The sequence below is a fragment of the Sorex araneus genome, chromosome 5 (assembly GCF_027595985.1).
Source record: "Sorex araneus isolate mSorAra2 chromosome 5, mSorAra2.pri, whole genome shotgun sequence".
Classification (NCBI taxonomy): domain Eukaryota; kingdom Metazoa; phylum Chordata; class Mammalia; order Eulipotyphla; family Soricidae; genus Sorex; species Sorex araneus.
The window spans coordinates 205080224-205106154 of NC_073306.1; the positions used below are offsets into that span (position 1 = coordinate 205080224).

General features: G+C 49.9%; 1 protein-coding gene across 2 annotated transcripts in view; it reads right to left on the reverse strand.

The window, feature by feature from the left end:
- SEC31A (SEC31 homolog A, COPII coat complex component) overlaps window positions 1-25931 on the reverse strand; it is a 62845-nt gene that overhangs the window by 10895 nt on the left and 26019 nt on the right. The window contains exons 9-22 of one of the 2 annotated variants that reach the window (XM_055139108.1): window positions 25463-25624; window positions 24888-25040; window positions 22171-22407; window positions 20742-20816; window positions 18076-18114; window positions 17558-17635; window positions 14169-14244; window positions 13059-13237; window positions 11108-11234; window positions 9999-10144; window positions 8903-9076; window positions 6695-6868; window positions 2880-3003; window positions 312-632 (exon numbers count right to left, since the gene is read on the reverse strand). In XM_055139108.1, the coding sequence (XP_054995083.1) occupies window positions 312-632; window positions 2880-3003; window positions 6695-6868; window positions 8903-9076; window positions 9999-10144; window positions 11108-11234; window positions 13059-13237; window positions 14169-14244; window positions 17558-17635; window positions 18076-18114; window positions 20742-20816; window positions 22171-22407; window positions 24888-25040; window positions 25463-25624 (2065 nt within the window). The remainder of the gene's footprint in view (window positions 1-311; window positions 633-2879; window positions 3004-6694; window positions 6869-8902; window positions 9077-9998; window positions 10145-11107; window positions 11235-13058; window positions 13238-14168; window positions 14245-17557; window positions 17636-18075; window positions 18115-20741; window positions 20817-22170; window positions 22408-24887; window positions 25041-25462; window positions 25625-25931) is intronic. The other variant, XM_055139109.1, reaches the window with a different exon arrangement.

The following is a 25931-nucleotide window of genomic DNA, read 5'->3' on the forward strand; positions in this document are numbered from 1 at the left end:
AGGAGTGCGAGTTGGGCCATCCATGGCTCTGTGCTTGGGGGTGACCCCTGGCAACATTCAGTGGCGCGTGGGGATGCCCCTGGTAGCACCGATGGGCACAGCGCAGCCGTGGAAACTGTCGGACGCAACCGGCCTTCAGCTGGCCCGTCAGTCCTCGCCCCTGCTGTGAAGGTCAGCGGCAGCCCGCGCGCTCTCCCCCCTGGGTGTTCTCACTCAGCGTTCCTCACTCAGCAACTCGCAGACAGACTCCACCTGGCAGCCAACACCCCTGTCAGCAGCCATTCCCCCCTGCCCACCCCTGCGGGCCAGACCTGTTCTCTGGGACGCAGGCAGCTCGCTGGCCCCTGGCGGCAGTGCGAAGGCGGAGGACGACGGGGGTGCTCCCGGCCCGCCGTGCTGGAAGGACGATCCAGAGGGCAGGGGCGGGGGGAAGGCCGCGGCAGGGCTGGTGGCCGGCGGGGACGCCTGGTGCTGCGCCGGGTAGAGCGGAGGCTGGCCCGAGTAGGCGGGCGTGGAGGACACGTACGGGGCGCTGGGGTAGGCGCTGGAGGCAGGCGGCGCGGGGGGCTGCGGGGGCCGGAAGGCGGCCGAGCCCCCGGCTCCGAAGGGATACGGCTGCGCTGGCTGGTAAGCTACACCCCGGGAGGGAAAGAAACGCCGTTAGCCACGCTTGCTCGACTCCTCTGTACCCCCCACGGTTCCCGCCCCGGGCGTCAGGTCCCGAGTCCGGGTCGATACTCAGGTGCCCCAACACAGCCGTCGTGAGTGCCAAGACCACGCCTGCTGCTGGCGGGGAGCCCCTGGAGCCCCCCTCCTACCGCCAGAGGCGCCCCGGCCCCTTCAGTCTCCTGACCATCTTTTTTTCTTTTCTTTTCTTTTTGGGTCACACCCGGCAATGCACAGGGGTCACTCCTGGCTCTGCACTCAAGAACTACCCCTGGCAGTGCTCAGGGGACCATAAGGGATGCTGGGAATCGAACCCGGGTCGGCTGCATGCAAGGCAAACGCCCTACCCGCTGTGCTATCGCTCCAGCCCCTCCTGACGATCTTTGAATTTGGAAGGGAAGGAAAAGAAAACCTGGGAATCCCCGGGTCCAAACAACTGCAAAACGTGGCCCTTCTCGGAACTTTCTCCGGAGGGTGGCAATGACCCGCCGAGCCACCAGATGGCGCCGGGCCAGATGCAGTTGCCAGGTGACGCCCTTGGCTGTGCGAGTGAGGGGCAGCTCGGGGGAGGCTCAGAACTGCCCTGAAGCGATGGCACAGCGGGTAGGGCGTTTGCCTTGCACGCGGCCAACCCGGGTTCAATCCCCAGCATCCCATATGGTCCCCCAAGCACCGCCAGGGGTGATTCCTGAGTGCAGAGCCAGGAGAAACCCGGGCATCGCTGGGTGTGACCCAAAAACAAAAAAAATGAACAAAAAAACCCCTGCCCTGCATTAAGCGCCAGCGACCCTGTCCAGCAGGTGGGAGAGTGGGTCGGTCCAGCCCTGAGCGGGAGGGCGCTCCTGAGCAGCCAACTCTGTTCCCCATGGAATGGTCACTGCGGCCGGTTGTCCGTGGCCGGACAGTAAGTAAGTAGGCGAAGAGGCAGCGGAATCGACTTCAGACTATGGCTAGGCAATGACCTGGCGTCCTGGCGTGTGTCTGTGGAAGACGTTTAGTCACGACTAAACATTTTCAGACTTTAAACTTTTTGGATCTTCTTAAAAGCTAAAGAGTTTTTTTTTTTGTTTTGTTTTGTTTTTAATTTTGCTTTCCAAGTGTGACCATCAGGGGACAATATAAGTGACGTCAGGGATCCAACCTGGGCACGTGGAGGCCAACAGCCTACCCACGTGACATCACTCTAGTTTATTAAAACACAAAGTTTATTAAAACTTTTTTTTTTTTTTTTTTGCTTTTTGGGTCACACTTGGCGATGCACAGGGGTTACTCCTGGCTCTGCACTCAGAAACTACTCCTGGCGATGTTCAGGGGACCATATGGGATGCTGGGGATCGAATTCGGGTCTGCCGCATGCAAGGCAAACTCCCTACCTGCTGTGCTATCACTCCAGCCCCTAGATATTAAAACTTTCTGAACATTCAACTCAATTTTAATATGAACCAATACCTGTCTTAGAAAAAAAGTCTAAAAAAAGAAAACGGAAAATAACAATGAATATACCTCGGACTATTTTTCCAAAAGCAATTTGGATCATTTTGCCAAGGAAAAGTGTATACCAAATAATTTCCTAAATTGTGTGTGTGTGTGTGTGTGTGTGTGTGTGTGTGTCTATAGATTTTGGGGTCACACCTGGCTTACTCCTAGCTCTGTGCTTACAGATCTCAGTTGGCCGTGCTTGAGGGCCCATATGGGATGCTGTACGGACTGGGTTAGCTGCTTGCAAGATTTCACCCACTGTATTATCTCTCCAGCTCCTATATTTTAATTTTCTTAATTTATTTTTTCTTTGGGGGTGATGGGGGTGGCTGTGGAATCAAACTCTGCAAACTTTAACTTCTAAGCACTGAGCTACATCCGTGACTTCTCTGATTCTTTGTCTTTTGGCGCCCTACCTGGAGATGCTCAGGGCTGATTCCTGGCTCTGTGCTCTGGGACCACTCCCGGCAGGGCTCAGGGTGCGAGGGATCGAACTCAAGTCGGTCACACTCCAGACAAGTGCCCTGCCCGCTCTCCTGTCTTTGGAGCCCCTCTGAGGCTCTGTCACCCAAAAGGCAGGCCAGGAGTCCCCCCTGACGGCTCTCGGTATGGGCTCAGCCCGTGGGGGTGCTGTGCAGGGGCCGGCCCAGGGAAGCTCGTTTCTCCCGAATGAGGCTCTGGGGCTGCCGTCCTTGGCACGGCTGTGCCAGGACAACAGGGCGCCGGCTACTCACGCTGTGGCTGTGTGTACGCCGCGACCTGGGCGGGCATGTGCCCCGAGGTGGGCGGTGGAGGGGCCGCGGCTCCGGGCTGGATGGTCCCGTGCATGATGAAGCCCGGCGGGGGCGGATTCTCTCCCTAGACGAGAAGGAAGGACAGAGGAGGGTCACGCGCTGAGCCCAGACCGCTACTGGGTGCATCTGCTCACCTCTGCTTTTCGTGGCTAAAGGACACCTTGACTGTAAGGAACACTGCGTTTTTCACAGCCAATCTTACTGAGGACACATCCCCCCCCCTCCCAGAAATTTAATGTGAATGATTTAAGGATCAAAGAGGCCCAGAGCAATCACTGCAGCGAATGGCAAGAGACGCCAAGGAGCCTCAGAACACAGTGCCAACAATATTTATAAGCCACCAGGATTGTCCCTCTTTACTAACTCCCATCTACTCTCCACATTCTGGAAATAAAAGGACAGTTTCACAAGGGGACTTTGGCTCAATTTCTGCAGTGCTCAGAAAGAAAGAGAAAGAAAAGAGTAAAAAAAGAAAATCTTCAGTGAAATCAGAATTAGACCAGTGAGAACCTGGATTGATTTTCTAGTTGAAGTTAATTTGGAACTCAGGAGGAGAGAGGAACAAGAAAATTAATTGAACTAAAAATTGCTTCTCGCATCGTCAAAGCTTCAACAGGCCAAAAGCAGGCAGACAGAGGGGGAAGAGGAGCGAGACGGAGCCGGTGGGCGTATCGGGCGGCAGCGGCGGGAGCGGGGTCGCCAGGGAGGAGTAACGAAGGATATACCTGTGTGTCAGAGGGAGAGGCTGCAGGTGGGTGGCTGGGAAGGGCAGTAGGAGTTTTGTTACTCCAGGTAGTGACAGTAGGGGCAACTCTAACCTGAATCGAACAAAGAAATACCAATCACAGAAAATAAAAAACGGAACGTTAAAAGAAGAAAAAGAACCCCAAGGCATTCACGGCCATGCAGAATGAAAAATAAGAGACGCAAGACGGCATACATCAGGCAGTTGCTTTCAGGGCTGCGGGTGCTCCGTAAGAAAACAATGCACATTCCCCGCTTCACAGGGAGAAGGGGGTTGGGGGGGAGAATCAGTGAGAATCTAATCAGAAGCACAAGGAATAATGCCATTCCAGAGTGTCAGGAAGAAAGGCAGGAGCTCAGTCCTGCAAGTGAGGAGGAAAGACATTCCAGAGAAAGTGACGGAGAGAGCAACTGTTTGGAAGCATTAATAGTCTCCATGCTGCCATCACATTTGTAAACATAAAGCTCCACATTCTCGATTCCAGTTAGCATCACAAAAATCGTTAAGTCCCCGATGAAGCTGAGAATCAACAACACAATCAGTATATTAAAGCCGAATATTCGAGATGCCCCGCTGAGCCCCCACCAAGAAAGCCAGACCCAGAGAAGCCTTATTTAGATACGAGAGGCCAGAGCAAGCCTGCGACTGAGGCAGGGCTGAGCACCGCCGGACTGCCCATCTCACCACGCCGGTTTCCGCAAGGCCAGAGGGTCCCCCAGAGAATCGGGAGCCATCAAAACTCCGGTATCTAAGCAGCTACGCTCCAGGTGGAGTGGTGCCCCACCATCCTGCCCCCTTCCGGCCCTGCCCGCCTGCTCTGTGAACAATGCTTGAATTCATGCCTCCACGTGGCTTTCTCTTCTTCTGAGATTTCCAAATCTAACAAAAGTCTTCAAATGCATTTATCTTTTGCGAGAAAGCCAGAAAAACCCAGAGAGAGAGAGAAAGAGAGAGAGAGAGAGAGAGAGAGAGAGAGAGAGAGAGAGAGAGAGAGAGAGAGGGAGAGAGAGAGAGAGGGAGAGAGGGAGAGAGACAGACACACAGACACGCAGACATCCTTCTCCCAGTTCCAGATGCCCTTTTCAGTCCCAGGAGAACCGCTCACACCTGTGGGCCTGGGGGTTGTAACCCAGGCCTCTCAGTCACGCGACGCAGAGCAATTTAACTGTGTCTTAAACTCTGGCTAGGGACTTAATCCCTCGGCTCAATTTTCCAAACCATCATTTTATTTCCTAGTGTAAGTCTAGTGCAACTTCCACAAAAATAAAGAAATTTTTAAAATTTATTGATAGTGTTTGGGCCGCACCCTGCAGTGCTTGGGGCTTCCTCCTGGCTCAGTGCTCGAGGGACCAGATCCAACCCCGGGTCGGCCACATACAAGGCAAATGCCCGCCCCGCTGCACTCTCTGGGCATTGTTTTGTTTAAAATACATGACAAATCAAATCTAGTCAGGCCCTCATCAGGCTCTCGGCGTATCTGTGAAGCGAGAGAAGGAAACGGAAAGCAGAGAGAACATTCTAGATCTGTGGTTCCCTTCCCTGTGGAAGGGCCGGCTCAGCGTGGCTGGGGATGGGCTGAAACCACGGCTCTGGGGACAGGCACCAGTCACGGGGTCATCCTGATCAGGCCCTGCTCGCCAGGAAACAGGCAAGAGCATGCGTCGGTCCTCCCGGCTGCCCAAGACTTCCGTCCAGGACGGTGGCCGGTAAAGAAGGCCCTGTCGGCCATCAGCGTCCGTCCTGGATTTCTGGGGAAAAAGGAGAGTTCCCAACTCACGCCAAGGAGACCCGAGGGCCTGGGGTGGACAGTGTCAGGCCACGCTCGGGGGGGTCAGGCTGCCCCAGGGATCACACCCAGAGCCTCTAGTGCCCCTCTCCTGAGTGCTCTCTGTGGCCCTAAATTGATGCTTTTTTAATATGGGCAAAGTGCCCATTTATTTTATAGGAAAATAAAGCTGTTGGGGCTGGAGCAACAGCACAGCGGGTAGGGCATTTGCCTTGCACATGGCTGACCCGGGTTCGAATTCCAGCATCCCATATAGTCCCCTGAGCACCACCAGGAGTAATTCCTGAGTGCAGAGCCAGGAGTAACCCCTGTGCATTGCGAGGTGTGACCCAAAAACAAAAACAAAAACAAAAACAAAACAAAGGAAAATAAAGCTGTTGTTTAAAAAAAATACGGAGGCTTTACATTAGTCTGGAAATATGAAAGGAAACAGTCTGGAAATATTGGAAGGAAAAGCAGGTTACATTTGTGCCACTAAATGCCCAGTCATTTTAACTTAACAAATATTAATGTTCTTCATATTCCCCACGACTAATGCTTTATAAACATCTGGTCATTCACTCACTTTTCTCTAGCACACAAGCTGTTCAAATAAACATTATCTTCTGGAGAGTCTTGATTGTACTATGCAGAAGACACAGTAAACCCTGCACTAATAATTCGGAAAACACGGTGTGGACAAACACCTTTCTGAAAATGTCTGATAAAATTCATCAAGTCACCCACAGGATCACTTCTACTTTACATAAAGTTTGTTCTATGAATGACAAGAACAGATGCATCTGGCCGGATGTTGGTTTCCCTTCCCTTATTTGGGCTGGGGGGAGGGGGTTACTGCACCCAGCAGGGCTCAGGGAACAAACGGTCTGGGATCTAACCGGGGTTGGCCGCACAAAGCCTTACCCTGTGCTGTGTTCCTTTGGTTCTCCTCTTGCTGGGACTGGCGGGGGGTCACACCTGGTGACCCTCCGGGACTACTACTCCATGCTCTGTGCTCTGGGACTGCTCCTGGTGGTGCTGGGGGATCGTGCGGTGCCAGGGACCAAGCTGGGGCTGCCCATGTGCCAGGCAAGTCCCTCAGCCCGGCACCATCTGTCTGGCCCCATCACACACGCCGTGGTCAAGTCTGACCCTTCCACGTCAATCTCTAGGCCCACCGCCCGGTCTCGTGGACTCAATGAGAAACGCCGACGCGTGCCGACTCAGCCGGGGGTGGACACTCACCTGGGGATAATACTGCTGAGTCGGAAGCCTGGGCATCTGCCGGTGGCCAGCCATGGGGCCCGGCCTGCCCTTCGGGAGCTGCTGCCTGTCGTAGGGCACCTTGGCGGCTTCCTGTGCCGGCGCAGGCCCTCCCTGGGCCCTGCAGAGCCTGTCGCGAAGCTGTACGATGTTCGGCTAAAGAGACGGGGAACGAGAGAGCAGTGTGAGCATTCACCCGCCGGCAGGCCGGCCTTCGTCAGAGGCCCTTCCCGGTCACAGGCAGGCAGGCAGCAACAGGCCCCGGCCTCCAGGCCTGACAAGGCAGTCTAACACTCACAACTGGCAGCACGGGCCCACGACACAGCAGAGGGCAGGGAGCTGAGAAGGAACCTGAGCCATGCCCGCTGCAGAGACGCCTCTGAGGGCAGCTGAACCTTATTGTTCTTCTGACATTTCCTTGTAGCTGAGCAATTATCACACAAGATTATGCAAAAGCAATTGAAAACGCAATTTGTTTCTTCATATGGAAAAAGGTCTCAAGAATTAGCTGTTAAAAATGGCGATTTGAGAAAGAGGGAACTTAATTTAACAAAAAGAAAAGAAATAAATTAGGGGTAAAATATAATAAAATATAATCTATAAAAATTTACAATGATAGGGGCTGGAGCCATAGCACAGTGGGCAGGGCGTTTGCCTTGCATGCAGCCGACCCGGGTTCGATTCGCAGCATCCCATATGGTCCCCTGAGCACCGCCAGGGGTAATTCCTGAGTGCAGAGCCAGGAGGAACCCCTGTGCATTGCCAGGTGTGACCCAAAAAGCAAAAAAAAAAAAAAAAAAAAAAAAAAAATTTACAGATCTACAATAAATATAAGCTGATCAAATAACAAAAAAGCAGTACATTGAATGTTTATACTGTTTTATTTATTTATTTATTTGATTTTTGGGTTACACCTGTAGATGCACAGAGGTTACTCCTGGCTCTGCACTCAGGAATCACCCCTAGCGTGGCTCAGGGGACCGTATGGAATGCTGGGAATCGAACCCGGGTCAGTCTACCCACTGTGCTATCACCCCAGCCCCTATATTTAGTTTTAATATTCTAAAATACTATACATTTCTGCATAATATTTTTTTAAAAATTCAGATATGACGGTTTAAAGTTTTCATTTAGAATTTTCCAGGGGTACCTGATTGCCTTACACAAAGATTATAAATGGTATCACAAAGTCTTACCACCAGATAATTTCCTAGTAAATAATAAAAGTCTACTGAGATATGCAAAAGACAGTAAGATTAAAATGATGCTTTCTGTAAGAATATACTTTAGGGGCTGGAGCAATAGCACAGCGGGTAGGGCGTTTGCCTTGCACGAGGCCAACCCGGGTTCGATTCCCAGCATCCCATATGGTCCTCTGAGTACCAGCAGGGGTGATTCCTTAGTGCAGAGCCAGGAGTAACCCCTGTGCATCGCCGGGTGTGACCCAAAAAAGCAAAAATAAAAAAATTAAAATAAATAAAAAAGAATATACTTTAAAGGGGGTCAGATAGCGGGCAGGGTGTTCGTCTGCACGTGACAAACGGGGTTTGATTCTGGCACCCCCGTATGGTCCCATGAGGCCTGCCAGAAGTGATCCCTGAACACAGAGCCAGGAGTAAGCTCTGAGCACTGCCAGGTGTGGCACAAACCAACAAAAACAAAACAAAGAAAACCCGAAAGAAATAAGTAGGGGCTGGAGTGATAGCACAGCGGGTAGGGTGTCTGCCTTGCACGCGGCCAAACTGAGTTCGATTCCCAGCATCCCATATGGTCTCCTGAGCACCGCCAGGGGCAATTCCTGAGTGCATGAGCCAGAAGTAACCCTTGTGCACCGCCAGGTGTGACCCAAAAAGCAAAACATATATTCAGGTATAGAACTTTTCAAAAATCTTTATAAATTTTTCATCACTTGAATTATTTTGCTTAAAAATCAGCAAGCCAGGCCTTTCCTCAATTTCCCCGCACGTCGTCCTCCGTGCCGAGGGAGCTAGGCTGTGCGCACCTTTAGGCGGAGCCCACCTGCGCCCATCCCTGAAGACGGTCAGTATCATTCACCCACAGACAAGGGACAGAACCAGGCTCCAGGGCACCCTCCTGCCGTGCGCTCGTGTCCGACCCCAGCAGTCATCCAAGGACGCACCTTCACATCACAGCAACGTCAAGGGCCGAGAAACAATCAGTGCCAATCACCTGGTTTGTGTTTTCGGGCAGAAAAGCCAAGGCCGCAGCAATGCTGCCCTGCGCCGCCAGCAGGTTGGCGTACTGGCTCATCTTCTCGGCCAGGAGCACGCCCACGGTGCCCGCGTCCAGCGCCTGGGTGAGCTGCACAGCCTTCCGCAGGATCACAACCTTCTCGATCAGATCCTGAGCAGGACAAAGAAGAGAGGATGAGGAGGCAGGGAAGAGAGGTGGAGGGGGGCGAGAGCAGCACCGAGATGCTCAAAGCCTGTTGACCGGCCCTCGGAGTCTGAACTCGGCGGCTGCCGTGTAGGTGGATGAGGGCGTCTCCCTGACTCAGACCTAAATGGCCTCAGGCCAGCGGGCACCCGCTGGGTGCAACTACTCAGAGGCAAAGGCTGAAAGTGAAAGCAGGAGGCCGTCGGGCAGGATGCCTGCCGTGCCCACGGTCCAGCCGGGTTCAGTCGGAAGCACCTCACATGGTCCCCGAGCACTGTCGGGAGGGACCACTGAGCAGGGCCCGGGTAAGCCCTGAGCACCAGCGGGTGTGGCCCCCAAACAAAAATCAAACAGAAAAAGGAACTTTTTGGTTTTGTTCTGCCGTAGGGTTTGAGCACCTGGGAATCTCTCTCACACTCTTTCCTTCCTCTCCTGCGCATGCACCGACGCTACAGTTCCCACTTCCCCGACTTCTGTTCTCCAGATTCCCTGTGGGGGCAGATGAGCTCCAGGCACCCCACCCCGCCGCCCGTTTTTCCCTCTGCAACATGGCAGCCAGGGCTCCTGGACGAGGGCAGGGGGGCACCGAGACGTCCTTGGCAGGGCTCACGCTCCTGCCCGCTACTTTCCTCGACAAACCACCCTGAACGCTGATCCCCTGAGCAGTGCAAACCGTTTCACTTGATTCTCCCACTGTACCAGACTAAGGCCCTCGAAAACAGAGACATAAACACCCAGGATCATCTCAGCAAAACAACTTCAGAAACAAGAACGGGCGGGGAGAAAGCAGTGCCGGGACGGAACCTCACTCGCGTCCAGGACACAGACACCGTGAAAGACAACACTTTCAGAAAAAGCAGCAGCAGGGTTTTGCCTCAAAGATCCGAACCTGGAGGGACAGCGGGTTGCTCCCGTCCTGAGCTTTGTTCCAGCAGGCGACCAGCTTCTCCACGTTGCCGGCGCAGATGTAGCAGAGGCAGGCCTGCGTCTGCAGGAGGCCGTCGCCCTCCCGCTCCAGCCTGCTCCCCAGGAGGTCTGCGGCACAGGGAGAGAGAAACGAAGCAGGATCAGACCCCGGGCGAGCTGCGGGGTGGGGCCGGAGCTCAGACCTCCTCACCGACGGGCAGCAGGCACAACCATCACCCGGTCGTGGCACGGGCACGGGGGCTCTGCGGGGCGAGGGAGGGTGTGCCCACACGGCACGGGCGGAGCAAGTGAACTCATACACTCCGCATGGACGCCGGCAATGGTGCGAGAGACAGGACAGGGCGGGGGTGGGGGGAGCAAGGAGGCCCGGGTTCAGCCCCGACTCCCCACAGTCCTGTTCCCACCCCACACTGAGCTCCAGCAGGTGTACCCCCAAACAAACCGCAAACACGGAAAGCGGAAATAACTGGGAACAGTGTTGGAGTATTGCTAATGGTCACTGGACTCCATGCGGTCACTGACCCGTGGCAATGCACAGCAGACATCGCCACTAAGTAGCTTGGCCATAAAGACACGAGGATGAAGGCAGTATCCGGTAATTTCTGTATTCTCATAGTACCTTCAAGGGTTTTCCAACACCCGCCTGAAGCTCCTATTCTTGTGAATAATATTTATTCCTTAATCACACTGTTAGTCCTGGTGTTTACGGTACCAGGACCAATTTCCGTAATGTACCATGCTAATATTTATAAAGGCCTACTGTGTGCCATTTGCCATGGGAACAGACTGAGAACTTCAAAGTTATTTCTTTTACCCCACACATTAGCTAGTAAATGGTAGAGATATGATTCCAAATCGGGTGGATCTGAAACCCAAATCATCAAAATGGTATTATTAATAAAACAATGCCAGGTATGGAGAAGGAATGTAATTAACAATACTGAAAAAAATATTCAAGTGAGAATTTTTACCATTCTAGGTTTTATGGATATTTTTACTAAAACGTTATTTCTTGTATTTTCAGTACGCCCAGCCACACACTGGGCACACGAACAAGGGCCATTCCCTTACCGCAAAGCGCCGGGAACTCATCTGGCTCCGCGTAAGTCAACACTGCCGCTAAGGCTTCTCTCCAGTTTTTAAGGTCACACGACTCAACAATCTCTCTCCAGTTCTTCATGACCACTGCAGTGATTAGCTTGGGAAAGGAAAGCAAAGGGGAGCTCAAAACCTTATCAATACAAATCAATGCTGGCTAACTAATCTTATCTTTAAAAAACTACTCGTAGTACTTCATGCAGAATACAGCAGCAAAGTGAGTATATTCCTGGACCAAATGACATGAAAATTGGTTATTATTTTTCCTCAAAAAAAAAATCACAAACACAGTGAAGGGAAAACTGGGGGAAAACAGAAGGCTTCACCAACTGTGGCAGGAGGAATTTATTTGGGTAATTTTTGAAAAGATAAGATCGGAGGTTAGTGCCAAGCCTCTCACAGGGCTTGGAAGGAAGGTGGGATGGTAGGGAAGCCTGGGGGGATATCAGTGGAACCCGACCATGAACAGCTTTATAACTGTATCTCACAGTGATTCAATAAAAAAAACATAAAAATAAATAAAAATAAAATAAAGATTAAAAAAAGGGAAAAAAAAATCACAAACTTCACAAAATGCTGAAATGTACGGGTATCGCTGGAGCATGTAACAGGAGACCTGACGTGGAGTGACGGATAAACCTTTCTACGACCAACATCTGCGCTGGGAAGTTTGAGTTCACTTCATCAAGAAAGAAAAGACCGCCCTGGCCAAGACACGAGCACCAAGCTGCGGGGGGGAGCGCCGAGCTCGCTGGGCTCCACAAGCAGCAGCCGGGCGGCCAGCGTGGCGAGGGCAGCGGGGAGCAGCCTGCACACGGCGGGGAGACAGCGGCCCCTGCTGGGACCCCACACTGGGAAGCGCCTCCGGGGGCGGGGAGGTCAGCATCAGCCGGGCCCTGAGGCTGTCCGAGCAGGGCCGGGAGGGGGCGCAGCAGGGAGCAGCGCCCAGAGCACCCGGGGGTGGGACCCAAAGGCTCCGACGAGCTGTGCGAGCAAGTCCTTTCCTGGAGTGACCTCTCCGGGGTCAGCACAGTGGACAGACGGGGCAGCCTGGCATGTGCCCGACGAGGCTAATTCTGAGCATCACAGGGTCACTCAAGCATCATTAGGTGCAGCCCAAGAGGCGCCACCTAGCACCCCAGCACCTTCAGCTGCGAGTCGCACAGCACCCTCGGGCCACTGCACGGAGCCAGCGGCCAGCAGGGAGGAAAGGCCCTGTGGGGCCAGGCTGGAGGCCCACAATAATGGGACCGAGAAAAACTGGCAGCCTCAGCAAACAATCACAAACTCACACTGAGTTTAGGCACGAGAAGCGTAACTGCCACTATGTCCAGAAAATACCAGAAATTACAAAAATACCCCATCAAAGAAATAACACATGCTTCCCATGCAGTTGAACTGGGCAACTAATTTGTCAAAGAATGCTTAGGGATATGGAAAATACTGACAATAATTGTAACAATATCCGTAAGGGGCTGGATTAGACGTTTGCTTCGCAAGCTTCTACGCCGGGTTCCATCCCCGGCACCCACATGTGCACTGGGCCCGAGGGCATGTATGACTTTGCTTCTATTATATAAATTAAGATGAAAAGGCATGGGAGGATGTGTAAGAATCTGACAAGAATTAGAGAACGTAAACATCTGTATCTTTCAGTTTTTCTGTGTCTATCAGATAAAAATATGAAAACCATTTGCCCTTTCAAAATTGTAAGTGCAACGTAGAAAATCGGAACAGTATCTAGGCTGGATATTGGCCAGGTATCGGGGAGATGTAGGCCAAAAAATAGGCCAGCTGCCTATTTTTGGGTCAGATATAATGAGTTTCTGCTCTTTACTATTTTCTACATTTTAGTTACTTGTAATAAAAGCATATAATTTCAGTAATTAGATAAATGGCATTATTTATTTTAAAAATAACATACCCTGGTAATTTTACTTTGGGATTTTGCAAAATATTTTTTCTGGGTTCGAGCCAAGAGTTCTTGTCCACCTGCTATGGCCAATACAATGGCATCAGCCATGCGGTTATCATGCAAGCAAAGGTCAACGGCACTTGCAAAATTACCCGTCAGCAAGGCTTGAGTAATTAAGCCATCAATATCTGCAACAGAGAAACAATAAATTGAGTTAAACAGTGTTTTCTATTATTGAAAATAATATTGAGGGGCTGGAGTGATAGCACAGTGGGTAGGGCGTTTGCCTTGCACACAGCCGACCCGGGTTCGAATCCCAGCATCCCATATGGTCCCCTGAGCACCACCAGGAATAATTCCTGAGTGCAGAGCCAGGAGTAACCCCTGTGCATCGCCGATGGTATGACCCAAAAAGAAAAAAAAAAGAAAAAGAAAATAATACTGTGCTTAAGTTTTACATGTATACACAATACACAATGCTCATTTCTGAATATTACTGTTGGATTAATTTCTAACAGAGCTGCTGAGAGCCATTGAAATACACTGAAGTATATGCAAATTAACACATTTTCCAGATTACTTAAACTGGGTCATTACCTAGTTTTTATCCCATAGATGTCAGAATATACCACCATTTCCAAGGCAATAATTATATGTACTTAATGGTAATTGGGCTTTTCTTTCCAACCCTCCACCACCTGTGATGAGTGTTTATAACTTTAATTTAGGGACTTATTTAACTTCAAATCGTTTTTAAAAATCAAAGTTAAGGGGTGTGAGAGAGTCACGGGGGAAGGCGCCTGCCTTGCACACGGCTCCCCTGAGCCTACTCAGGAGCGATCCCTCAGACCAGAGCAGGAGCCACCCCTGAGCCTCGCTGGGTGTGGCCCCCAGACAAATAAAAATTTAGAAGAGCCACAGAGGTAGTACAGGGGATGAGGTATTTGCCTTGCATGCAGTGAACCCGGTTTGATCCCTGGCACTCCATATAATTCGCAGGAAAGATCCCTGAGCACAGAGTCAGAAGTAAGCCCTGAGCAAGGCTCCACAGGGCCCAACCCTGCTCCCCAGGCCAAAAAAAAAAAAAAAAAAAAGTAGTTGAAAGTAACAGGTACCTACCCCCACTGACAGATATGTTAAATGTTCCTCCAGCTGATGGTAAAAATTCACGCTCTTCTTTCTCCTCTTTAATGTGCTATAGTGATGGAAAGGGCAGTAATTTAGCCAGGAAAGAACTATGGAATATGCTAGCAAAGTAAAATTCATACAAAGGATCATTTACCATTTATCAACTGACAAGATTGACACGCTAAGTTAGTCAAGAATAAAGTTCTCAGATCCCAGTTTACAGCAAGATCCAACCCAGCACTCTCCTGAGCATTAACCCTTATTATACAACCACCAGCAAAATCCAAGGTCGTGAGAAATAATGTTGACAAATGCAAGTGTTCCTATATCCATTGCTGGTAGCTCAGAAGTTACTGAAGCTCAAAAATCTTTGTTTTCGTAGGTACCCCGCTCGGGTAAGAGCAGCTTGAAATGTGTGACAGATACATGTAGTCTTATCCAATTTGTTCCCAATGGTCACTGACATTGGGAACACTTATTCTGTGGCACAGCAGAGCGACTATAACAAAATGATCCCCCCCCTTGGTCTGCCTGACATCCCTTAGCACAGTTACAAAGTTCTTGCTGGTGATGGAAACGTGTAGATCTACTCCTTATCAACTTGTAAATATATAACAAGAACTCATTAACAATAGTCAGGCTATAATTCACATCGCAGTGACATTTTATAATACACTGAGATTATACAACAACTCTGCTCCTATTGCATCTAGAAATTTCTATCTGCTAGGTTTTGATGATAGTGTATTTTTGGGATATTTTTTACTTTTGTTTTAGAAGTATTTATTTCAGTCTGTATGTATGAACAAAAGTAGTATTAGTTTACGGGAAATTAAATACAACACTTCTGATCTAAGAAAGTAGACTTTTTGTTTTGTCTTGCGGTGACAGGGATTAAACTGGGGGACTCAAAGACGTGAGATGTCCACTCTAGAGCTGAGCCACCCCCCGGCTGGCCCGAGTATCTTCCTGTTTTAGCTACGCCAGTCTTTAAAAAAAAGGAAAAACATCACTTGGTGTCCTTCTATAAATTTGATACAAATGGAATCTTGTATGTATTCTAAATTCAATGACAATTTGTGCTCTCGGTCATATGCTGAGCAGCAGGGTTAAAAATATATACAGTTCTGCTACAACTTTCTGAGACTACTTGCAAGACTGAGTAAAAATAAATTCAGTATTTTCTTTCTAAGGAAGGAAAGAAATGCAAAAAGGCCTAACACTTCTGAAATAGTAAATATTTCAAACGCCTTAGCTATGCATAAACATTTAAAAGAAGACAAAAGGTAAAATATATCCAAGAAAATTGTTTCTGTAACCCATGCACGTTTTTAATTTTTATTTTTAATTTCTACTTTTGGGTCACACCCGGTGATGCACAGGCGTTATTCCTGGCTCAGGCACTCAGGAATGACTCCTGGAGGTGCTCTGGGGACCATACAGGATGCAGGGAATGAAACCTGGGCCGGCTGCGTGCAAGGCAAACTCCTTACCCACTGTGCTATTGCTCCAGCCCCAACCCATGCACTTTAATGTGTCTAGTATTCAAGATCAAGAATAATTCTCTGGGGCTGGAGAGATAGCACAGCGGGTAGGGCGTTTGCCTTGCACGCGGCCAACCCGGGTTCAAATCCCAGCATCCCATATGGTCCCCTGAGCACGGCCAGGGGTAATTCCTGAGTGCAGAGCCAGGTGTGACCCAAAAAGCAAAAAAAAAAAAAAAAAAAAAAAGAATAATTCTCGAAGAGTAATTTTAACGTAGAGTGTAATTATAGTATAGACTGATACTATTAAAGAAGAAATGACTATAACCTTCATTCTTTCCTCAACTAATGTGTTGTCTTAAAGAATTTAAAAACTCAAAATCAGGACCAGAAGGACAATACAGTGGGTAGGGCATTTGCCTTGCATGCGGCCGTCCTAGATTCCATTCCCAGCATCCCATATGGTCCCCTGAGCACTGCCAAGAGTAATTCCTGAGTGCAAAAGCCAGGAGTAACCCCTGTGCATCGCTGAGTGTGACCCCCCCCAAAAAAAAGCAATAAATAAATAAATACACATAGGTCAACAAAACATATCTATTACATGCTAAGTATTTCAATGTGTCAGGTACTGTGCTTGGAATAGCACCATCAAATAAAGGGAAAGATATCCTTCCTTACACAAAACTTTTAAAATACTCAAAAAATACACACTGATGACTACTCTTTTGCTTGATATGTATTATTTTTACCTATTCATTAATGAGCCTATTTCTAGATGGTTCTCTCTTAGGTAAATATATAATTGGGCTTAGCTGTAACATAAATGAAAGTACATTTCTTTAATGTGCACTACAATGTTAAGTCCCTCTCAGAGAGCCCGGCAAGCTACCCAGAGTATCCCGCCCGCATGGCAGAGCCTGGCAAGCTCCCCGTGGCTTATTCATATGCTAAAAAAAACAGTAACAAAACGTCTCACAATGGAGACTGGTGCTGCTCAAGCAAATCTGTAACCGATGGGATGATAGTGATACAGTGATACAATGTTAAGTATCCCCAAATTTCACTGATTTTTAGTAAGATTTTATCTGTATCTTTAATTCTTGAGTTAAGTATATATTTCTTTTGCAGTTCTGTAACCAAACTGAGAACTTCATATACCTGAGGCACACAGTCTACCAATAAACCACATTCCCAGCTTAGAAATGACTTTCATGTTCAACTGAAATAGACTGAAAAATTTACTAAGTTGCTAACTTAGTAAAAGATTTTAAGAACCGTTTTAGAGTCAGGATATACCCATACCACACAGAACAATCAACAGAAAAAAAAAATCAACGAAGAGATGTAAGAACTTGATTAATTTTTCATAATATAATTAGAAAGGTAAGTAAATTATGGGATCATTTATTAGCGATTTGAAAAACACAGAATAAATTAAAAAGGAAAATATTTCACGATAGAACGGCTGTGTTCAAGAACTCCTTAGTGACCAACTGTTGGCTCCACCGCAGGATCCATTTATATTGGATCATGACAGTTGATTTATTTAGTGAAATACTCTTTAGTGGGACCCCAGACACTCACTTGGAGTGCTCTCCAAATGCTAAGGCGCTAAGGAAAAATACGTGAACTTTACACGCAAGGCAACGTGCATCTCTGGCACAATCCCTTCACCCGGCATGCTGGTGTCCCTCCTACCCACCCAACGGCTCTCACAGCTCACTGCTAACTGCGCCCCGGAGTCCCGGGCTGGCCCAGGGAATCGGCGGAGAGAGCAGTCGCACCCTGGCCCGGGCGCCGACTGTATTTTTATTTTTACTGAGTGGCTGTTATTCCCGCAGCGACGTGAGCAATGCGGCACGTTCCCCCCGAGATCGAGAAGGCAAAGATCAGTACCTCTCCCACGGGCTGCTCGCCGGCAGCACAGCTCTCCTCCCCATCACTCTGGGCCACGGGGTCAGAGTCCGCACGGGCCTTCGCAACGAACAGTCACGGAGGAAGTGGAAGAACACGGCTGTTAGAAGTTGTTAGTGACGAGGAGGACGACAGACCAACCAACGCCCAGAGCCAGAGGCACGGCCAGAGCAGCACTGAGCCACGTGCCGGAGACGCCAGCGGGGGAGAGCCGCCGGCCCTGCCTTTCTCTCCGAAACGGCCCGCACGGCAGCTGAGCCCTCCCTGGCGGGGGTTTGTTTATCTCTTGCAAAAAAGAACCCCCCCCCCCCCGCCAGTTAATCTACTTCCAAATGAGAATTAATCACAGTGATTCAAATATCTGAAAGCAGCATTTTTTTTTAAACACTGGACATGCTTTAAAAGCAATAAAACTGACAAATTTCGGAAATTACATTCCTTTCTCTGTTAAGACCTACACCAGAATCTTAAAAGGGAGGTATGGAAAAAAGCCTTCTTACCACACCAGGTCCGTCCGCTTTGTTCAAAGCCGAAGCAATCTGAAATAAAAATAACAACCCACCTACTAAAAATGGAATTCTGCTTCACAGCATAGAATAAACCATTCTCACTGCAAAAATCCAACGGAAGTCCAAATCAGGTATGTTTAAGAAAAGAATAGACTACAGAACTGGGTTCTCTCCCTTTTTTTTGGGGGGGGGGGTGGGGGGACGCACACCTGGTGATATTCCAGGGTTCTCCTAGCTAGCATGCAAGGCCAAGTACCTACCTGCCGTACTAACTTTCCGACCCTAGAACTGGTTTCTCAATGGCTTTAGTTTCAATTAAAAGGAGTTGCAGTACTCACATGTACTTACTCTGCCACACCCCAAATAAGTAAGTTTCCTTCTGCTGTGTTTTAAACAGGACAACTACACTAAATTTTTAAGCAATAATTCTCAGGGGCTGAAGCGATAGCACAGAGGATAGGACGTTTGCCTTGCATGTGGCAGACTTGAGTTTGATCCCCGGCATCCCATATGGTCCCCCAAGGCCCACTGGGAGTAATTTCTGAGTGCAGAACCTGAGCATTGCCGGGTGCCCAAAAGCAAAACAACAACAATAAAAACACCTGCCCCCAATCTCGGGTACACACTAGGGAAGAACTGCTGCTGGAAGGATTCTTGACAGGTGTAGCTCCTATTACTTTTCCCATGAGATAGTCAGTAAAACATTAATCTCTTACAAACGGAGAAAAGTTTTGGCATTAGGAAGTTATTATATTGCACAAAAGGAAAAGGAGAAGAGAGAGAGCAAGAAGGAAAGTGCCTCCCATAGAGGGAAGCTGGGGGTGAGGGTGGAGGCTGGGGGGTGATGACAGGGCAACAGGGGATACTGGTGGTGGGAAATGTGCACTGGTGGAGGGACGGGTGCTGGATCATTGTATGACTGAGACCCAATTATGAGCAGCTTTGTAACAGTACATCTCACAGATATTCAATCAAAAAAAATTTTTTAAAGTAGAGTTCATGCTCAATTCAATCAGCTTAATTAGGGGTTGAATAAAAGCAGTACTCCTACATTAAAATAATTTTTTAAAAGAAGTTATTATTAAGCAAAGCAAAAACACAAGTTAAAAAGCCCACGTGTAGGGCTGGAGCGATAGCACAGCGGGTAGGGCGTTTGCCTTGCACGCGGCCGACCCGGGTTCAAATCCCAGCATCCCATATGGTCCCCTGAGCACGGCCAGGGGTAATTCCTGAGTGCAGAGCCAGGAGTAACCCCTGTGCATCGCCAGGTGTGACCCAAAAAGCAAAAAGAAAAAGAAAAAGAAAAAGAAAAAAAGCCCACGTGTGAACCAGAGCCACACGACCAAGAGACGAGGGCAGTGGCTGTGCAGGGAGTCCAGGTCTGTACGGCGCATTGGCCACCAGGCGGGCGTGGACAGTGCCGCCCACGTGCCCGACCCACGCACTTTCACCAAAGCACCTCCCTGGAGGGTTCCTACGCCCGAGCATCCACCCTGCTCACGGCATCAGCACTTCGGCAGGGCTAAGCCCTCCGCCCCGAAGCCAGCTATGCAACTGGATTGAATTCGTGTTCAGTGATTCTCCGGGTGACACTCGGGCCAGATGGCTCCAAGGCAGGGTCTGGACACAGAGCATCCCAGCACCTCCAGGGCTACCCTAGCGGTGCTTGGGTGCCCACGTGGTATGGGGTTCAAACTTGGTCCTGGAGCACTCACGTATGTGCGCGCCCTGACCATTGAGGAACGGGGGAGTTTGGAGTCACATCTGGCAATGCGCAGGGTTACTCCTGGCTCTGCACTCAGGAATCACTCCTGGCAGTGCTCGGGGACCGACCTTAAGAGATGCCCAGGATCAAAACCAGGTCAACCCTGTGCTCGGCAAGCGCCCTGCCCACCATGCTATCTCTCTGGCTTTTAAACATTAAGCAAATCACTTGAACTTTCTGCTTTTTCCAGACTCAGTACAGATAGCCGGGCTTCAAAATACTCATAAGAGAGCTTAATAGCTGATCCAACTCAATTGGAATTATGGATTAAAAGCATAAACAGAATGAAAAATTATGATATAATAAAGCAGTGCCCTAATTTTCCCCATGTAAGCTGGAGTGAACACAGAATAAAATATAACTGACATTTCTAGTAGTTGAGGCTCACAGCCTTGTATCTCGGTTAGTTCTTGTAACATGTAAATTCAGATAAAAAATGAACTTCATATTTACCAAAAATGTATTCGAAACCATGGTGACCAAATACATTGGTATAAAAGTTTATTAAATGTTTTGAGATAATGTGTAGTATTTTATAAAGCCCCAAAACAAAAATATACCCACTGTATATAAGTCACTGTATTACTGTCATCCCGTTGCTCATTGATTTGCTCGAGTGGGCACCAGTAACGTCTCCATTGTGAGACTTGTTGTTACTGTTTTTGGCATATCCAATAAGCCACAGGTAGCTTTCCAGGCGCTGCCATGTGGGCGAGATACTCTTGGTAGCTTGTCGGCTCTCCGAGAGGGACGAAGGAATCAAACCCGGGTGGGCCGCATGCAAGGCAAACGCCCTACCCACTGTGCTATTGCTCCAGCCCTGTATATAAACACCTTATCTATACAGTCAATGTCCCCTAATTTCCTCCTTTAATTAAAAAAAAAAGTTTACCTTCTTTCCTAGGTCTTCTTTTCTGTAGCCTAGAAGCTCAAGGTATTTTCCACGAGAATCATCCTCAAAGTTTACCTTAAAATAAAATACACATTCTTGAAATAAGATCTGTATTGTAAGGATTTTCACTTGACCAGATACGAAGTTCATTGTAAGAATCCAAAGAACAGTTTTTAAAAAATTTATTTATTGTAACTATTTTTGCCGAATTAAGCTTATGAGAGAAAGGGGGAAAAGGAGAGGGAGAAAGAGAGAGAGAGAGAGAGAGAGAGAGAGAGAGAGAGAGAGAGAGAGAGAGAGAGAGAATCCAGGGTCTCAGTACATTCTGCCACTGAGCTGTATCACTGGCCCAACGGACATTTTACTCTCATTTTCTACTCTTTATCTTTGAAATAAAATAGACACTTTGAGAGGAGAGAGAAAGAAGGAACTCCTCGGAGTAAAGGAAAGGGATTCCACAATTCGAGCTGGGACGTGGGCGGGTCCCGGACAGGACCTGTTCTACAAGACATTCTCAAACCATCACTTTGACATATTCGAAAGCTCACATCCCAAACCTGTATGAAGGCAACACTCACACTCCGTAACATTCACTGCCCTCTTCCCCAGTACTAATTATCAAATATGAAAACAAGCGCCTTGGCGTCAGGAAACACTCAGTGTGGGCAAGATGACGGACGTGGAAACTGGACTCGTGACTCTCCTGTCTTGGGAGCAGCCGGGTGAGGCCTGCCATCTTCCTAGGTCTCCTCTCTCTCACCCCGCTCAGGACCCGGAAAGCCCTCGGTTCTGACAGGGGCTCTCTGCTCTGCTGTCGGGTCACACAGCCCGGCACACTGCCTCTAAGCGGCCCCCTGCTGCACCCGAGTTTGAAGTCGGTCTGCTGCATGTCCCTCCCCTAAGTACCTCCACTCTACAACGTACTTGTCACCAGGAGAGAACGTCTCGTTAGGTTTCGCAGAGGGAGGAAGGGAGCACGCTCAAGGTGACACGGTCAGTTATCATGGAACGGAGTGAGCGGAACAACGTGTCTCTACCCTAGTAAATGGTGGCTGGGGGGCTCGCTCGGGATGGGAGACGTGTGCTCACAGTAGACTCTGGACCAAACACGGTGGCTGCCTGGCGCCTATACTGCAAACCATAACACCCAGAACATAACATCCAAAAGGAGAGAGAGAGAGGGCGTGTGCCTGCCACGGAGGCAGTGGGGAGGGACCCTGGCACGCTGGCGGTGCGGAGCGGGCACTGGCGGAGGGATGGGACTCGGACACTGACTGAAACGCAATCACGGGGGTTTGTAAGTCTGTAACCGAATCTCACGGTGATGCATTAAAACAGAAACAACCACAACAAGGCGTCTCCAGTTTGCTCAGGACTGCGGAAACTCAGCTCTGCCAACCGCTGAAGAGGGAACACGGCCGCCCGTTACCTTCAGGAAGGACCACACGTTCTTCTCGAACTCGGAGGCGGAGGCGTCGACCTTGCGCTGGCAGTAGGCGCCGAAGGCCTGCGCCTGCACGGCCTGCTGCAGCTGCTCGGCGCGGCTCAGGAACTCCCGCTCCGTCACCACCTGGCTCACGAACACCAGCTGCGGCGCCGCCGGCTGCTCGGGGCCCTGCGGGGCCTGCGGCTTCGCGTTCTCGAAGGTGACCAGCTTGCCGCCGAACTAGGACAAAAGGGGACAGGCTCAGGGGGAGCGGCACGGCGAGGGCCGAGACGGGCTTCCTGGGGACCGCTAGGGAAGAGGCCGCCGGAGAGATGCCGGCCGGAGCCGCCAGCTGCTCGGGCCCGTGACGCACAGCTGACCCTGTCCCTCGTGCCGCCCCCACAGGGGTGTGCCCCGCGCCTCTCCCGTCCCCTCCGATGCTGGGACTCCGCCAGGTCAGGGCCACTCTCCGTCCCCTAAAGCCGCCCCCGCCGGCTGTTCTCAGTCTAGTGTCTCTCTCCACCTTCCCGCTGGCTGTCCTCAGTCTAGTGTCTCCACCTTCCCGCCGGCTGTCTCAGTCTAGTGTCTCTCTACACCTTCCCTCCGGCTGTCTCAGTCTAGTGTCTCTACACCTTCCCGCTGGCTGTCCTCAGTCTAGTGTCTCTCTCCACCTTCCCGCTGGCTGTCCTCAGTCTAGTGTCTCTCTACACCTTCCCCGCCGGCTGTTCTCAGTCTAGTGTCTCTCTCACCTTCCCGCCGGCTGTCTCAGTCTAGTGTCTCTCTACACCTTCCCTCCGGCTGTCTCAGTCTAGTGTCTCTCTACACCTTCCCGCCAGCTGTCTCAGTCTAGTGTCTCTACACCTTCCTGCCGGCTGTTCTCAGTCTAGTGTCTCTCTCCACCTTCCCGCTGGCTGTCCTCAGTCTAGTGTCTCTACACCTTCCCGCCGGCTGTCTCAGTCTAGTGTCTCTCTACACCTTCCCCGCCGGCTGTTCTCAGTCTAGTGTCTCTCTCCACCTTCCCTCCGGCTGTCTCAGTCTAGTGTCTCTCTACACCTTCCCGTCGGCTGTCCTCAGTCTAGTGTCTCTCTACACCTTCCCGCCGGCTGTTCTCAGTCTAGTGTCTCTCTCCACCTTCCCGCCGGCTGTCCTCAGTCTAGTGTCTCTCTCCACCTTCCCTCCGGCTGTCTCAGTCTAGTGTCTCTCTACACCTTCCTGCCGGCTGTTCTCAGTCTAGTGTCTCTCTACACCTTCCCCGCCGGCTGTTCTCAGTCTAGTGTCTCTCTCACCTTCCCGCCGGCTGTCTCAGTCTAGTGTCTCTCTACACCTTCCCTCCGGCTGTCTCAGTCTAGTGTCTCTACACCTTCCCGCCGGCTGTCTCAGTCTAGTGTCTCTCTACACCTTCCCTCCGGCTGTCTCAGTCTAGTGTCTCTACACCTTCCCGCCGGCTGTTCTCAGTCTAGTGTCTCTCTCCACCTTCCCGCTGGCTGTCCTCAGTCTAGTGTCTCTACACCTTCCCGCCGGCTGTCTCAGTCTAGTGTCTCTCTACACCTTCCCTCCAGCTGTCTCAGCCCTTCCTGCCTGGGCTCCCGGCCCTGAGAGGTGGCCTGGGGGTCTCTGGCACGGCAGGGGCTCACGGCACGGGAGAGTCTCGAGGCCCGGCATCAAATCACTAGCAACAGAGCTCCCGCCAACTTAGGACAGCTGCCCCCCACCCAAAGGTGAATGAACGCAAGGCATGAGTCCATGCACGGCACCAAGTCCCTTCAGCGAGGCCGTGAGAGCACAGCGCAGGGTCCCCACAGGGGCTCCTCTCGAGGAAGGCGGCAGCGGCTGGGCGGCAGGGGAGGTGCTCCTGCTAAGCCTGAGAGAAGGCCCATCCAGGGACGCTGAGGGGCTCTTTGTTTGGAAAGGGGGTGGTAGGCCAGATAAGTCTAGGAAGCTTTAGCGTCAAGTCCAGCTACCATACTGGGCTCACAACCCAATATGGGAACATGTAACTAAATGCAAATGCAAGGATTGTGGAAAAAAAATCATTTTTGAAATGAGTTTATAATTTGATATCAGCAATGTCTGCTCTGTATACCTATTTTAGATACCTCAGATCACATAGGAATCGCTGGGCAGAAAGGGATCATGATGGGGAAAAGTTTCAGAAACCCTTGTCATACAGCACATTATGTATTATATACTACATGTATTTTTAATACATTCATTAAAGTAGGTAAAGAAAGCAGAGACGCAATCATCTACTCTAACAGCCAAAGTGTGAACAGAATCAGGCAACAGCTTCATGAGAGAAATCAGTCCCGTCCCTTCACTGCCCACACAGCACCTCGCAGTGAGCTGAACCTCGTGAGTGGCACGTTCGGGGGATGGGCAATTAGAAAAACTAGAATGGAAGAAGGTAGATAGCACTTTCTCAAGGAAAAAGCAAGGAGGAAGGAAACAGGGACAAAGGACGGAGAGAGAAGCAAGCCACCTTGGTGGGGGGCCCAGGGGCTGGGAACGGACGGTGCGAAGGCTGCATAGTGTGAATATATTTAATGCCTCTGAACCGTGAAATTGAACGTTAACCTAAATCAATAAAAATGACTGTTAGCTTGTTTTACTCCAACAGGAAGCAGGCTCCCCTGAACGTATCAGATATTCCCCCCCCGGAGTCATCGCGTCCACTTCACCCTGAAGCCCTCTACCTCTCGCCCCCACACGCGTGCACCTACCGAGAAGGAAGCCCCCACAGGCCTCCGGATCCACTTGGGGGGCTTCTTCAGCGGCAGGACAACGCTGTGGGCAGCCGTCTGCTGTGGAATTTGTAATGGAGGAAGCGGCTGTCCTGTGCCAAAGGGATCAAGGTTCCCAAAAGATGATGAAAGCTGGAAAAATAATGAAGTTCAAACTTGTCACTTTAGAAAGACTGTTATCACATATTTTTTTTCTTTTTTTTGCTATCCATCCCACCTCCTAAAGCTAAATCTAAGTCATTTTCGATCTTGGATAGTCTTTTTTTTTTTTTTTTGCTTTTTGCACAGGGGTTACTCCTGGCTCTGTACCACCAGGAGACCATATAGGTTGCTGGGAATTGAACCCGGGTAGGCCGCGTGCAAGGTAAACGCCCTACCCGCTGTGCTATTGCTCCAGCCCCACATATTTTCAAATCATATTCGAGTAAGTTTTTAAATTGCACTACGCAATGAGTAAGACCTGTCAACCAGAGAAGTCATTTCAAAATCACTATACAACACGGTCATTCTCTTTGTCAGGAAACATGACCCTCAGCCTTCCCACTTCCTATTACCTTATCAACTTGTTTCTGTCTTAAACCATCTGCGCTCCCTCCCATGATAGAATAAACACTGATCCGTCCATCAAAGGAAGCGGCTGACAGGACAGCAGGGTTTCTGGGACACCACTGTATATCAAAGCACCACTGGGTGTTGGTGGGAAGTTCATACAACACCTAGGCAAGAGAATAATCATTAGAAAATGGCACAGCCACATTAGAACCAAGAACCGGCAGAAGCAACAGACTACTATATTTTCTTTTAGAAAGTGTCTTCAGTTGAGGAAAAGTTATTCTACGTTTCTTTGAAGTTTCAAAATAAATCCATTTTAATGCTCTATTATGATGAAAAGAAACGCTACTCAAAATTTGGAGGTCTGAAATAAGTACATCTCAAACACTACAGTTTTCTGTTGTCACTGAAAGACCAAAAAGTTAGAGTCTACTGTTAAATTCTAAAAATTCTGTCTTGGCCAAGTGTTTT